Raw genomic sequence first — 16,540 nt, forward strand, 5'->3', positions numbered from 1 at the left:
TCTGTGCAAAATCTCCTTGAGAGTAATTTTCGTTGCCTTATCCTTAGGTTGTTGATGGTATACAATGGTACATAAAATATATAAAAAGTGAGGGTTTCTAATAAAGAGACAGTGACTATTTGATGATAGTATTCCTTTATGTATCATCAAATGCATCTCAGTCTCTTAATAGCTTATTTTAGAATAATTTTCTGTTGTACAAGGTGTCACAATTCATAGGAATGTAGGAAGAAAGTAGTAACTTAATGGACAGTTACCATGTTTTTGAAGGTAGCTGGTTACTTTTAGCATTCACGTCTGTACTGTAACTCTTATCAATTGCACAAACCGCTGAAACTTTATATTCTTTGGAGGAGGACCCAGCTAATCTTTATGGATGTATAAACACTGGTCCTAAGAAAGAGGAGGAAAAAAAAAATATGGCAGTGCTAGTGAAATTGTTGTGTCATTTATGAGCATGGCAAGCTATTTGTCATGGTTATGCTGCAGCATAAGCAAGGATATAAGCAGGTGCTGAGGATGCAGAGCCTTTTGGGATTGTTTTGGAAGACTGCATAAGATGGAGGGAGTCAGGTCTGGTGCAGTCTTATTCCTCTTGCCTTTTGGGAGTATTTTGTAGAGTGAGCTGGCCCCTGGTTCTTGCATTTTTGTTTGCAAGGCAGCTAGGTGGAGTGATTGGGGAAAGGATAAAGTAGGCCATATAGCTGGTTAAAACTAAGCAGCATAGAAGAGCAGGAGTTTGGTATTACAGCTTGCTTGCTCCTGGGGGTCTGTTTCACCTCTGTCCTCTTAACAGATGTTACATCTGACCTAGAACTGCTGAGATGTGCTCAAATGCTGCTCCTTTGCTGAAGCGGCTGTAGGCCTGAGTGGCATTGGAGAGTTATTTACAAGGATGTGAAATATCCAAAGAGTATTTTAAGAGTTTGCTGTTTTAGGAGTCTTGCAGGGCTGCACCCACACCTAGTTCTGTCTTCAAAATAGTTTTGTTTCAAAACCTGCAGTATACCTGCTTAAGTAAGTGTTTTCTTTCATGCTTCTACAAAACAGAGGTCTTCAGAGGTTTTCCATTGAGGTGCTGGTTTGGTGGAAGGGCACTGTAATCATAACTGGTGCCTAGCCAGCCCCAAGTGATTAGCTTGTGAACTGTCAAGAGCAAACTACATGTGGATGTCATGTCTGTCACTGTGGGGTGGCTTTTCTTTGGTGAATGATGATCAGTTACAGCTTGTACCTTATTTGAAGCAGCAGAAGACAGACCTTAAGTGTCGATGTATGCTAGGAAAAAGCCTGAAGGTGCTTGTTACTGTAATGATTTACTAAACAAGGTTGTGGTTGAGACCTACCTGGAGAGTAAAGCTTATGAGTATTTATTGCCTGTCCTTGCAATGATTTTATATTTCTTTCTTACAGCTTTTCTCCTGGTTCCTTAACCTCCAATGTCTTGTTATGGTCAAATATAATAACTTTAAAAGAAAAAAATCATGGCTTCTGCTTTGCATAAACATTCTGTGGAACCAAAGCTTCTATTTCAAAGCTTTGTTGAATTGTATGGGTAAAATTGATCTTGTGTTCTAGGAATTAGAGTTGAAGTGCTTTGTCTTTCATCAGTAATGTAAAAACTTGTGATCAAATGATTGGCTATCTTAGTCATGTGTTTGAGGGTTTACCATTTCTAATTTACCATTACCATTTCTAATCTAGTTTGGACAAATTAATGCTTTCCATATATTACCCACTTTTATTGCATAATAAAAATAAACTTTTTTTCTTTTTCTAAAAGGTTTATAATAAAAAGAAAAAGGAAACATGGGGAGTCTGTATCTTTATTGTAGCAATTGATCTGGATGAAATGACATTCACTTTCACAGAGCTTCTGAAAAGTATAAGCATAAGGTATGTGAATTTAGATTTCAAGAGTTAACTAGTCAACATATTAAGAGAATGTTTTTAAAGCATTGCGAATTTTTGTGCATATCAGGCTAATAGATTTTTATAGTGAAGTTTACTTATGGCAATTTGGAATATTTTGGTAAATTAGTCTTGCTATCATATTTGAGTTGAGGGAACAATGATACTTGTTTGATTCAGCTATGATTTGCTTCGTATCACACAGCTGATTCATGTTCTTGCTCAACCTTCATCAATTTAACTTGGTGTAAATTATACTTAAAATATTTTCTGTTGTTTCACTGTATCAGGATTCTTGTAGAAAACCTTTTTTCCACCATTAGGCTTAGGATAAATCAAGAAGTGGAAAAAAATAATGCTCTTCAGATAGTTCACCAGCATGTTGCTCTTTTTCAAAGATTTTAATGCCAGTCTAAATTTTGTACTTTTTTACATGCTTTTTGCTAGGGGATTGTTACTGTTATATTGTATATTCATAAAGTTCATAATGCAGAGATGAAGATTATAAGAGAGTATCTACTTTTAAGGTAAATTTAGGTGGCAACAGCAGTAGGCATACCTTGTGTTAGATTCATCCAAATAAAAAATTCCAGTGCTGTCTGCCTAATAGCTGTGCTGTGAGTCGAAAGCATGTGCAGGAGCAGAGCCTTTCAATACTTTAGGGCAGGAGGCTAAGGCAGAAGGCTGGGCACGTCACAGCTGTAGCCCTGGACTTGGGCCAGAATATCTTTTTCCTGGAAGTCATCTATTATGACTAGACTTCTTCATTCCTCTTCTACCTTGCATCATCTCCTAGAGCAGCAGTCAGGTCCTATATTTCGACTTAATCTCTTCAGTCTTGACTAACTTGGAACCGTGTGGTTGAAATCTAATTGCATTTGTGAAGCGACGTTCAGCATGTTCCACCCGAGTACAAATCAGCTTGTACTGCAAACTGAAAGAGACTTTTTTCCCTTAGGGTTTCAAAGAGTAAGCTGTTTCTCTGCTGATTTTGATTTTTAGCAATACTGAATTGCTTGTTAGCCCTGGGCTTTTTGTCAACTATAAGGTCAAACTGGCAGAGATTTCTACCATTCATCATCGAGAGTCACACAGATACACTGGAAAGAGTTTTCATTCCATGGTAAAAAAATTCCTAAATAAACTTCTGATTGGCTTTATATTCTGTTTTTTAATCTGGCAAAGAATTGTAGAATACCAAGTTGGAAGGTACCTTGAGGATTGGCTGGTCCAACCTTTCTTGGCAAAAGTACAGTCTAGACAAGATGGCCCAGCACCCTGTCTAGCTGAATCTTAAAAGTGTCAGTGTTGGAGAATCCACCACTTCGCTGGGGAGATGATTCCAATGGCTGATTGTGCTCACTTACGAAAAATTTTTATCTTGTATTGAGTTGGAATCTCCCCATTAGTAACTTGTGCCCATTACCACTTGTCTTTTCCATGTGACTCTTTGTAAAAAGGGTGTCTCCCATCTTTGTAACCACCCTTTAAATACTGGAACATAGACATAAGGTCTCCTTTAAGCCTTCTTCTCTCAAGACTGAACAAACCCAATTCTGTTAGGCTTTCCTCATATGGCAGACTTCCCAGTCCCTTGATCATTTTTGTGGCCCTTCTCTGGACCCTCTCCAGCCTGTCTACATCTTTTTTGTACAGTGGGGACCAAAATTGAACACAGAATCCCATGTGTGGCCTGACAAGTGCTGAGTAGAGTGGGATATAATGACTTTATCTCTGCTGGTGATGCCCTTGTTGATGCAACCCAACATCCTGTTGCCTTTCTTTGCCACAGCAGCACACTGTCACTCACGTTGAGGTGGTTGTCCACCAGAACCCTTAGGTCCTTTTCAAAAGAGCTGCTCCCCAGCCACGTAGATCCTAGCCTGTGCTGCACTCCTGGGTTATATTTTCCCAGGTGCAAGAGCTTACACTTGTCCTTGTTGAAGTTCATAAACTTCTTGTTAGCTCACCCTTCCAGCCTGTCCAGGTCTTTCTGCAGTGTGGCTCTCACTTCTGAAGTGCCCACTTCCCCACTCAGTTTGGTGTCCTCAGCAAACGTCATCAGAGTATGCTTGATCCGATCATCCAGATCACTTACAAAGATACTAAACAGTATTGGGCCCAATATCAATCCCTGGGGGACCCCACTTGTGACAGGTTGCCAGTTTGACAAAGAGCAATTTACCACCACCCTCTGGCCTGTCAGCCAGTTCCCCACCCCCTGTACAGACCATTGTCTAGACTATAGCACATCAGTTTCTCTAGGAGGAGGCTGCGGGGAGCCCTATCAAAAGCCTTGGAGAGATCCAGGTAGACCATGTCTACTGCTGGCCCCGCATCAACTGAGCAGGTTACTTTGTCATAGAGGGCAATCAGGTTAGTCAAGCACCATTTGCCCTTAGTGAATCTGTGTGGGCTCTTCCCAGTCACGTGCTTCATTTGCCTTGTGATAGCCCCAGGAGGATTTGTTCTTTACCGGGACTGAAGTAAGACTGATGGGCCTGCGACTTCCTGGATCCTCCTTTAAGCCCTTCTTGTAGATGGCAGTAACATTAGCCTTCTTCCAGTCTTCTGAGATGTCTACTGACCTCCATGACTTCTCAAAGATTACGGAGAGTGGCCTCGCAATGACATCAGCCAGCTCTCTTAACACCCTTGGGTAGATAACATCAGGGCCTGTAGATTTGTAGGGATCAAGCTCCTGTAATAGTTTGCATACCTTCCCTCATGGTGGGTTGGTGTTTGCATTGGCCTGGATTTTTATGCCCAAGGCCTGGAGTCCAACAGTGCTAGTAAAGACAGAGGCGAAGAAAGTGTTGAGACCCTCTGCCTTTTCAGTGGTTTTGGTGACTAATTCACCTCTCCTGTTCAACAGTGGGCCAATATTTTCTTTCTGTTTCTGCTTGTTGTTTATGATTAAAAAAAACCCTCTAAATACTTTATTCTGATAAAGGATCAAATGATATTTGATATAATTGAATATATTTGATAGCTTCCTCCTTATTAATTTTTAGCAATCTGCTCATTTTTGTTATAAACTTAACAAGATGATTTCTCAATGGCCACAATATTACATGTAAGTAAGGAAGACGGGTCCCCTGTGTAATAGTATTTCCAAAGGGTGGCAGTGTTCTTGCCCCCGATACATGTTGCAAGACTTGAAATTCCATATAATTCAATGCATTCATCTTGGTTTTCATTCTTAGGTCTCTCTTTAGCATGGATGGAACCAAGGTTCATGTTCTTAGAGTAGTAAGAACATTACTAATGTAGAACTTTTAGGTAGAACAGAATAGTTGAGATGTCTGTGTTGGAAACGTGGTGTTACTGTCAGAATAAGCAAGAAAGATGTGTCTACTTAGCAAATTCTGACTTCCAAAGATAACACCTGTAGTAGCCAAGAAAATTCTGTAGTGGAGCCTATATTTCAAGATGCCTTTGCTGCCTAATTGAACAGTATTTCTACATGTGGAAAATGTAAAGTTGGGGCTTGACATAAACAAGCAGTTTTTCCCAAGGCAAGGTTCTCCGTTACTGCTAGTTTTAATAAGAATATCCTGGAGTCTAGTGAAGTAAGGTTTTGGTGGGTTTGTTTTTTGGGTTTTTTTTGAAGAGCTATTTCAGAATACTTATTCTCAGAGTTACGATAATCTGTCATCTTTTTCATTTTTTTCAGTGTATGCACATTTTTTCAGTTTCTGAAAGAAGTGGATGTTAACATGGATACTGTAAGCACTAAAGTTGATAGCACTGTATCAAGGCTGAAAAAGAAATATGATGTATTACTTGCACTATACCACAAGTTTGAAAGGTAGTATATGTTTTTTGTTTTGAAATTATGAGTTCTTTTTGGCTGTCAACATTTAAGTATTTAGATTTTTGAAACTGTATATTAGAAGAGTCTGTTTAAACTGTGTGCTAATATTTACAGAACAGTGAAATGGAACTGTTTACATTCATTGAATAAACATATCTTACATTTTACTCCATAACTATTACAATGCTTTGTTAAACAATCCCCTTGTTGCAGTACAAACAATAATAAGAGTAGCATGACAAGTGGTTGCTATTCCCTTCGTTAAGCTTTTTACAGATATGGAGAGGATTGTTTTACTATCTGTTTTGTTTTGGGTTTTTTTATTTGATAGACTTCCTACCTGCCCACCCCTCCCCAAATCCTGATCCAAGAGTTTCTTTTTAAGAAGCTCTGGAAAGAAAAAGACCAAACCACAAGATAGTTTCTCTCTCCCAGATCTGGAACTTGAAGGCTGTTTATTCCAGTGTCTAGGGGCGTTGCAGAGCCTGTTAGCTTGCTGCTGCTCTCTATTAGCAGTTCTTACTTGTAATAAAGGTGGGCCTTCCCAAGTGGTTTAGCTGACCACACAATGGAAATCAAGGGGTGTTCTCTTTGTACAGAATAAATTGAATGTACTTATGGTAGAGTGCCAAGAGCTTTCTGTGTGTAACTTGAAAATCAGGAGATTCTCAAATGGATGTTTTTTTGAGTTGCTGTTACTCCAGGGTGGTAAGTTACTGCACTCTCTGCTTTAACATGAAGATAGAGGTAATAAAGGCTTTAGATCCTCTTACAGGCTAATATGTGCTAGCACAGATGCATATTGGCAAGATCTGATATCCTCTAAGGCAGTTTTTATTCAGTCTGTGAAACTCTATAGCAGTAGTTCTCAACCTGTGGTCCACAGACGCTTGAGGGCTGCAATGTTATCACAGGGGGTCTGTGAAGGTTTAAAGCAGGGGTGGGGAACATCCAGCCCAGAAACATCTGGTCTGGCCCGCAGCAAGTGGGAATCATTGCAATAAAGATATTGTAATAGAAGTGCATGCATTAACAGATTAACTTATTTCCCCTTCTCTCCAAATCTGAAGACCCTTCATGAGAAAATAGAAATAATTATCTGATGAAGTCTAGTGCTTTAAATCTTGAATTAAGTTTTGGTGGTCCATGGCCACAAAAGATATTAAAGGGGGTCCGTGTTGGTGGAAAGGTTGAGAACCCCTGCTCTATAGCATATACCCATAGAAAACTCTTCCATGTTACTAAATGTCAAAGCATCATTCCAGGATGCTTGTCTTGTTTGGATACCATTGCTTCAGAATGCTGTGGTACTTTTCACCTGTGGGAATTTCAGTCACTGTAACATTTTGCCTCCTAAACCACAAAAGGCCCTCAAATATTCCTTAAATGACCCTTGAAAGGGATAGCAAGTCACCACTTGGTACTTCATAGAATCAAGGCATAAATGTGATATAACTTTTGTTTTTTCAAAGTCCAATCAATCCCACTTACCATTACCCTGAGTAATATGTATATCACAATATTTTTGTAATGTTTATAGTTGCCTTAAAGGTATGAAGTTCTATGAAGATTGTAAATAATTTGATTTTACTAATTGCAAGTGTTTTCTGGGCTATAAGAGTGTCATTGCAGATTTACTCAGGTATGTTTTGGTTTAGTCCCTCCTCTAAGTTGTCTTCGCTTTTTTGAAACTTGAACTGCGGTAACAATTTTTTTCGAACAGGATTTGAAAGATGTTTTTCCTGTTTTGTAATAAACTGAATTTATTTATTGAAATGACATGTACCTAGAATAATTAGAACGCAACATTACACCACAAGGCTTGCAGTGACACTGCAGAAATAGTAAAAATCTTAAAATGCCCTTTTATAGAGTATTCTGTGCAGCTGTAGCGCATTGCTGTGTTTTACAAGCCACTGAGTAACAATGTACATAAAAATCTTGTCTTTCTGGAAGAAAACAATAACAAATTTTATTATACAAAATTAGAATTGTTTTACTGTTTAAGCTTTGACATAAGCATCCAAGTAACAGCATTATTTCAGCTCTGCTAGGGCTGTAGTTGGTCTGCTGTTAATCTGTTCTCAGAGCTTTTTTTAAAGTTAGAATAATGTTTTGTGAACTGGTGTATTTTTTTGTTACATTGAAGTCAAAGGTATTGCATGGTTTGCTCTCAGAAGTGTTTAAAAATAAGAATTTGTTTTTATTTTCTAGGACTTGTGGACTTATTTATCTGGAACAACCTAGTAGTGAGTAAGTTTGTCTTTCCTAAATTGTGTTTGTCAAGATGTAAAATGTGTCAGCATTTTATCTTTTAACCCATTAAGATTGACCTAAGTCATAGTATGTCATGTGTTTAATTCAGATTTAGTGGGGACTTTGAATTTCAGTGAGATGATGAGAGCTGCAGAAGTGATATATATTTGGTCACTTCCTCCATGAAGGATCACCACCCAATGGCGGGTGTCTCGGCATGGTGGAAACGAACATTTGGAGAGTGAGCTTCCTAATCATAGCAACAAATGAGTGGATGAAAAGATGCCTTAGCAACTCCCAAATGAGCTTGAGTTCATGCTGTGACTGGAGAATAGGGCATTAGTCAAAGGCACAAGAGAGAAAACAGCTTGTAACAGTTAAGTGAATTATCTATATTCACTTTCTTTTCCAAGGATGATACAGATATTTCCTGGTTATTAAATGGCTCCACAGAGACTTAATTTTTTCACATGTATAGTCATAATTACATGGGGAATGGAATGAGATAATTAATAAACTTACCTATATGAGAAATGTTGCATGTTGTCTTAAATTGTTCCATAGACTGAAGCATGTTTTCAGAAATTATACTTTAAATTACTAGAGAGTTGTTGATGCAAAGTTTTTATTTTTGTGTCTCTACAGGATTTCTGCTGAACTCAGTTCTCTATTAGTCCTGAAAAATTACTGGATTACTTTTTTGCTGGCAAAAGGTTAGTTTTGATTAAAAGACTGTTATTTTAATGAATATTGTTGAGGTGAGTTTATGGGTTTGTTTTACATGTCCACTATGAGACTAGCATCCTTATTTTGGGTCTGTACTATGCATACTTGTAATGTAGCTTTTGTAACTACTCAGTAATATTTCTTTTTATCCAGTTTGGCTATTCTTTTCACTGGTATTACTTCCTATGTATAAATATATGTATTATTAAGCTTTTTAAGATTTTTTTTTTTTTACTTTAAAGGTTGGTATTCTGTATTTGAGTCTATTTTGAGGTGCTTTATATTCTGTCAATATTTTAATAATGGATGGTTACCTGAAAAGACTGGCAGATTTTTAAAAAATATATACGTAATAGATATATAAATAAATAAAATAATAATAAAAAAAAGGAGCTGGCTAGGGTGCTCTCCAAGCCTCTTTCCATCATTTACCAGTAGTCCTGGCTGACCGGGAAGGTCCCGACAGGTTGGAAATCGGCCAATGTGATGCCCATATATAAGAAGGGTCGGAAGGATGATCTGGGAAATTACAGACCTGTCAGTTTGATGTCGGTGCCCGGGAAGCTGATGGAGCAGCTCATCCCGAGTACCACCATACAACACATGAGGGACACCAGATGCTCCAGCCTAGTCAGCATGGGTCTAAGAAAGGCAGGTCCTGCCTGACAAACCTGATCTCCTTCTATGACAGGACAACCTGCTTATTGGATGAGGGAAAGGCTGTGGATGTTGTCTACCTTGACTTTAGTAAGGCCTTTGACACCGTTTCCCATGGCATTCTCCTGGTGAAACTGGCTGCTCGTGGCTTGGATGGGCACACACTTCACTGGGTAAAAAACTGTCTGGATGGCCGGGCCCAAAGAGTTGTGGTGAACGGAGTTAAATCCAGTTGGCGGCCGGTCACGAGTGGTGTCCCCCAGGGCTCGGTGTTGGGGCCACTCCTGTTTAACATCTTTATTGATGATCTAGACGAGGGGATCGAGTGCACCCTCGGTCAGTTTGCAGGTGACCCCTGTTGGGTGGGAGTGTTGATCTGCTCGAGGGTAGGGAGGCTCTGCAGAGAGACCTGGACAGGCTGGAGCCATGGGCTGAGGCCAACTGGAGGAGTTTCACTAAGGCCAAATGCCAGGGGCTGCCCTTGGGCCACAACAACCCCCAGCAGTGCTACAGGCTTGGGGAGGAGTGGCTGGAGAGCTGCCAGTCAGAGAGGGACCTGGGGGGGTTGATTGACAGCCGGCTGAACAGGAGCCAGCAGTGTGCCCAGGGGGCCAAGAAGGCCAATGGCGTCCTGGCTTGTGTCAGCACTAGCGTGGCCAGCAGGGACAGGGAAGGGATCTTACCCCTGTCCTCGGCACTGGTGAGGCCACCCCTCGATTCCTGTGTTCAGTTTTGGGCCCCTCACTACAAAAAGGACATTGAATGACTCGAGCATGTCCAGAGAAGGGCAACGAAGCTGGTGCAGGGTCTGGAGCACAGGTCGTACGGGGAGCGGCTGAGGGAACTGGGGGTGTTTAGTCTGGAGAAGAGGAGGCTGAGGGGAGACCTCATCACCCTCTACAGCTCCCTGGAAGGAGGTTGCAGAGAGCTGGGGATGAGTCTCTTTAACCAAGTAGTAAGCAACAGGACAAGCGGGAATGGCCTCAAGTTGTGCCAGGCAAGATTTAGACTGTATATTAGGAAGCATTTCTTTCCAGAAGGTGTTGTTAGGCATTGGAATGTGCTGCCCAGGGAGGTGGTGGAGTCTCCATCTCTGGAGGTGTTTAAGAGTCGGGCTGACATAGCGCTGAGGGATATGATGTGTTTGGGAATGGTCAGTGCTAGGTTAACGGTTGGACTAGATGATCTTCAAGGTCTTTTCCAACTTAACTGATTCTGTGATTCTGTGAAAATACTATTACAAGTCCCTGAAATTATGTCCTTTGAATGCTACGATTCTTCCTTGAAAAGGCAGTAGTTTCAGTTAAAGCTGAGTGATGAAGCAATTATGGTAGCCCACGGAGTCCTGTCTCATTCTACTACTCCTACAAAAAGGAATGAATCCATGTATCTTAATTGCTGCTTATTCCAGGTCTGTGTTATCAGTGTTTCTAGCCTGCTTTTTCATTGAGAATAAGGAAAGCTAACATTTAAATCAAGTAGTTGAAGTCACAGGAGAACCTGCGTGATTCTTGCTAATACTGATAGAAAATAATACAAAAAATGCACATATAAATAGAGCACAAATAGTGGTCTGTGACTGCTCTGAATTGCTATCAGCTTTCCTGTTTTTTTGTGGCGATGCATGCTATGTTGGAATGATCCTGCAGATTTCTCTCTGGCACATGAATCATAATTTGGGAACAGCCCAAATAATGTAGTTTTAAAAGTGCTCTTAGTGTTAATGTTTGTGTGACTTTTAAGTCGTTTTATATAAATTTAACAGGCTATAAGCATAGTGTGGTAGCACACTTTGAATTTCTCTCCACTATATACTAGCAACTCCTGCTTTCTGAATATTTAGCAGCTTTCACAAAGCTTGCATAAGATCACAAAAAGAAAGTGAGGAAGAATTGTACAGAAATAAGAGGTACGTGTAGGTAAAATAGTCTACACAGTTACTCCACTATATGAAATGAAAAAGAAATCAGGATGGAGCACTGAGAGGTAGCAATTTTGTGCACAGTGAATTGTGCACATATAAATAATGTATGTGAACTCCAAAACAACAAACATCTTAAGAACCATGAGTTTTAAAACCAGTTGCCTTCAAAGAACACTGGCATTCTGTATGATGTTTTCTGAATTTTGATTGTAGCATTTTTATTACATGAACTTCCAAATATATATATTTTTTTTTTTCAAAATTACTTCTAAAATTGGCAAACATATCACAGAGTTTTTCTTTACCTTTTTAACCTTTTGCAGGTAAAGTGTTGCAAGTGGAAGATGACCTGGTGATTTCTTTCCAGTTGTTGCTGTGTGTCTTAGATTATTTTATCAAACTGTCACCTCCTGCTATGCTCAAGGAACCATACAGTAAGGATTTTAGTTTTTTGTGCACTAAAGTAGAAAATAAATTTGGTAAATTTCTATTAGTCATGCTAACATTAATAACTAACATAATACAACTTTTTAAACTCATTAAAATGTATTTTTTCATATTTTAGTTCTATTTAGATGATAGTGAACTTGAATTATCTGAATGTGGCAGTGTATTTAATAGAAATCTTTTTCTATTCCTGCCATCTGTTTGCTATCTCCTCTGCCCCGCAAATTGTTCTGGGGCTTGTTAAAACAGCAGTTATACTTTGGCAAAATAATTTGCATTCTGGGTACATGATGACTGAGAACTGTGGCTTAATTTTTCTTTTTTTACTGAAGTATTTAGAGCCACAGTATGTAGAAAGCAATTTTTTAATACTAACTAGGTTTATTTTCTGTTAGGTTTGGATATGACACATTTATTCATAGTCTAAATCTATTGCTTTGTTTCTTTGTTTCACAACTAAATACCCACTTGGGTTACAGTGTGATAGAATAGAAGATGTACTCTCTGCTATATTCTTTAAATTCTGTGTTGTGGAAGATATTTATCTGACCTAGTAATTATTTGTTGAGTAAGGATAAATAACCTGGTTTTTATACCAAACCTTACTTTTATTTTAATGTCAGTGCAAATAAAGGGTGGTAAAGAATGTGCTTGTGGCAAGCAAATTTCTGCCTTCTTCCAGTACTATTTTGATTTTAAATTTGTTGATTGTAGTAGGATAGACATGCTACTGCTTATTTCAGGTGTTATAAAGCCATATTGGGCTTAAATGAACATCTCTTTCAGAGGATACTGAATTGAAACAACCTGTTTTTAAACTTTGTTCATGGATTTATTTTTTTTTTAGTGAAAATATGAAGACTAGGAATTCATTATTAGAAACAGTTTGTTTCGGTACATTTTATCTTGAAAAGAAACACTGCAACTTCAGACTAAATTGTAAATGTGTACACTGTCATTAAGTGTAAAGCATTCGATTTCTAATTCGAAGCTGTGTGATACATGCAGGTGCTGTGTAAACTGTTTCAGAGCACTTCATTGTTTTAGCAAATAACACAATATAGTGTTCAAATCCTCGTGACCAAGAGTCTTCATATTGTGCTAGATGATGTCAAGCTTTATGATCTAAGGCTGAGGGGATTAAGATGCAACCACTCGAGCAGTGTAGTTTATCAGATTTTCTCAGAACAGTTATCAGATATAAATGAAGTTATGAATAAGAACAGCATGCCTATTAGAGTGTCAGATTTAAACAAATATTTAATGGTATTAATGTATGTTATTAATATAATTCACGTATTTCAAGGTGACAATATTGAGACCATCTAGTTTAGGCTTAACAAAATGAAACATTTTTATCTCACTGAATTAAGGCTTTTTTGATATCATCTTCGAGGTGAACTAGGGGTTTTTTAATACTTGTTTGCTTTTAAAGTATTTGGAGAAAGGAGGAATTTGCTGCAGAACTATATTCCAAGTTTCCACCAGCACTTAAGCCTTGTGTGACTTCATTAACCTTCAGACACGTAAAGTGAAGTTACTCTTTCAGCTCCTTGTTTCACATTTCTGTAAAAATAGAAAAAATAGTTATTCAACTGTGAAAATATAAGACTTTCCCAGGTTTGCAAAGCAGATGCTTTTTCAAAGCTACTTGCAGGAAGTGCTGTTACATTCTGTGTTGAATAGCTTTTAAAAAGCAAAATGTCCAAATACTGATACAGGACTTTAAAAATTAGTTATCATATTTGTTTCCTATAATGATGGTTTTTCACTCAAGCTATAATAAACAGATGAAAAGGGAAGTATTTAAGAGGAGGACCTGAAAAATCATATAAAAATTTAAATCTCTTTAGTTTTAAAAATTTAGATATCTTCTTTCTTAAGCAGACTCTAACCTTGTGGTGGTTCTCTTTCCAGAGTCTGCTGTGAATGCAGTGACTGTTAATGCACCAGCTCGAACTCCAAGAAGAGGTCAGAACAGGAGTACACGTACTTCAAAGCAAATTGATACCGATACAAAAGTTATTGAAGTCCTTTGTAAAGAGCATGATTGTAATTTAGATGAGGTAATGACTGTGTTTTAAAGTCTGTTAGATTTTGATGCTGAACCCCATCTGGAATATGCATTTATTTAAATGGTCTTTTAAAATCTCAATAGTTGTGCTTGCTTAACAATTCCCTCAAGTTCAGTAATGAAGGTATTCTACCAGTCTATAGTTTCTCTAGTAGGTAGTTGAAAAAAACCTTGAAGCCCTTCGGTATGGGTGATAACTTTGCTGGGGAAACTGAACTGTGAAGAATGTAGTATGAAGTTAGATTCTGATTGCAGCATGTAGTGTGTGGACACAAGGATGTTCTGATGGGGTTTCACAGCTGCATCCCACAGTGAGAACATGTACACAACAAGTATGTTTCTTCTGCATGGGATCTTAAAGACCCCATTCCACTTTTCCTTCACGAATAAATTCATTCCTGTGTAAAATGGACTAAGTTTTTTTGAATATTAAAGGAGGTGATGGAAGTAGAAATACAAGGGGTCTGGGAGCAGTGCAGTTCTTTCCCAGTTGAGTCATTTAATGTTCCAGCAATGGATTATGTGCTGCATGCTTACATACCACTACATTTTTGGCCATGAAGGCAATTTTATTTTTGCTTTATTGAAAACAAAACACAGTGCATTACAGAAGTGTCTCATTTAGTTTCTTGTTAAAGATGTGAAAACAGTGTATGCATGACCTCCTCCATATATTGCTAATACTATGTTTTTTCTTTTTTTAGGTCAAAAATGTGTATTTTACAAGCTTTATTCCTTTCTTGAATTCTGTTGGTATTGTAGCGTCAAATGGACTACCAGAGGTAATTTAAGACAGTTCAACAGCAGTGCCAATTACTTAAGATTCTCTTCACACATTCAAGTTCTAATAGGTTCCTCTAAAATCATACAGCAAATGCATTGTTTTTCAGGAATGTGGGTTAGCAAGGATTCCAGTATTTATGAAGTATATTTAGCTTTTACCTTGAATTCAATAAATTATTTTCCTGAGGCTGTGAACCAGTGCTTTTGATCAAAGCAAAACTTGGCATAGAAGTTGCATATCCATGATCTTAGTGAGGCCATTAGTCTAAAATACAACTATTACAATATCAAGTTGCTGAAGTCAATCTATAAATGCATACAGTTAAATTAAACACTTTAGTTTGAATATAATTGAGACATGTCACTGTAGTTATGTTGGGGAGACATCCAAAAGGTTAGGCTCCGTTTCACAACTGTTGAAATTTCAGACTTCTGTGTCCATGCAGAATTACTCTCAACTTACTGAATTGTAGCCTGGATGCAGCAGACTACCTCTATGCAGTTGCATGCAAAAGTTTGCCTTAGTAGGTAACTTCTTGCAATGTATTTACATTCATCATTCTTAAAAGAGTAGGTTTAACTGTGTGTCACCAATAGATGTGGTAACCTGAAAATAAGCAGCTCTGAAGCTTACTAGACTGAAGGTTGCAAGATTCAGTCAAGTATATGTTCTGTTCAGTTTCAGTGTGTTGGATGGGGAACAAAATACAAGACCCACTAAAGATCTTAATCTTTTCTAAAGTGGATTTTAGCATATCAGCAGTCTGTTTAGACTTTTAAATTTATTGTGTATATGTAGTTGGGAAGCCCTGTATGAACTTCTGGCAAAGGTCATTATACAGCTTATTCTTAAATCAGTGAGGGTTCTTATCCAAGGCTGCTCAATTTAAGCATAGTATCAAAATTACCAGTCTAAGACTCTGCTGGTGAAAATTGTATAGAATGATGCATTTGAAGAAAAAATCCAGTCACATGATCCTTGCTGTTGAAACTTTAGTGCCTGAGGGGATGTATAAAACAAAGCAGAAGGTTACAGCTATATGCCAGAGGCAGTCAGTTCATATATGTAATCCAACTAACCATCAGTCATAGCTGAGATCATCAGTACAATAGCTAGTAATATGGGATATTTAAATTGACTGATTTTCATTAAAAAATCACCAAGCTTTCAATAAATTTTAATGTTGTTTCCAAAACAAAAAAAAAATTTTGAGACTTAATGTTGGTGTTTGATTTGTCTTCACTGTGTGTTTGATGGTCAGACTTTATGGATGAATAGATTGATTCAGAACTCCTTATTTTTGACTAAAGGTTTTTTCCCAGATAGCCCAGTGCAGCCATTTTGTTTTAGAGCTGCTACTTTTTCCAGTGAGAATCTTAAGTTTCTAGAAGTTTATGAAATTCTGAAATATTTTAGACAAAAACTCCACATCAGTTATTAGGAAGATAATGAAAAATGAGAAGATAATGAACTTTAAAAATGAAACAAATAAAGCAATAGTAGGAATCTAAAAGTGATCTTTGATTTAATAGTCCTAACCTCAGAGTTTTAAACATGAGATCAGTTTGGAACAAATTAATTTGGCAAAGGTAGAAGAGGAGGATGAGGAGCAAAGCTGTGTTGGAGGTATTTGCAGCTTGCTTTTTCTTGGGACTGAGAGGGGACTAATTTGGTTTCATGTGCACTGTTGTCTGGTTTTATAGCAGAAGTTTGCTAGAGCACAGCATCATTTAGTATATTTAAGGGCTCAGGGAACAGAGAATTGATGTGCTTTGGACAGGCTAGAGTGATGGGCTGAGGCCAACTGGAGGAGTTTCCATAAGGCCAAATGCCGGGGGCTGCCCTTGGGCCACAACAACCCCCAGCAGCGGTACAGGCTTGGGGAGGAGTGGCTGGAGAGCTGCCAGTCAGAGAGGGACCTGGGGGTGTTGATTGACAGCCGGC

The 16,540-nt window shown here is 38.3% G+C and overlaps 1 protein-coding gene across 1 annotated transcript in view; it reads left to right on the forward strand.

Annotated features, from left to right (window-relative positions):
* Nucleotides 1-16,540, forward strand: part of RB1 (RB transcriptional corepressor 1) — an 84,550-nt gene that overhangs the window by 8,052 nt on the left and 59,958 nt on the right. The window contains exons 3-9 of the mRNA XM_074913019.1: nt 1,784-1,896; nt 5,588-5,722; nt 7,943-7,981; nt 8,630-8,697; nt 11,615-11,725; nt 13,656-13,804; nt 14,517-14,594. Coding sequence (XP_074769120.1) covers nt 1,784-1,896; nt 5,588-5,722; nt 7,943-7,981; nt 8,630-8,697; nt 11,615-11,725; nt 13,656-13,804; nt 14,517-14,594 — 693 coding nt within the window. The remainder of the gene's footprint in view (nt 1-1,783; nt 1,897-5,587; nt 5,723-7,942; nt 7,982-8,629; nt 8,698-11,614; nt 11,726-13,655; nt 13,805-14,516; nt 14,595-16,540) is intronic.

This window comes from Athene noctua, chromosome 1 (assembly GCF_965140245.1).
Source record: "Athene noctua chromosome 1, bAthNoc1.hap1.1, whole genome shotgun sequence".
Taxonomy (NCBI): domain Eukaryota; kingdom Metazoa; phylum Chordata; class Aves; order Strigiformes; family Strigidae; genus Athene; species Athene noctua.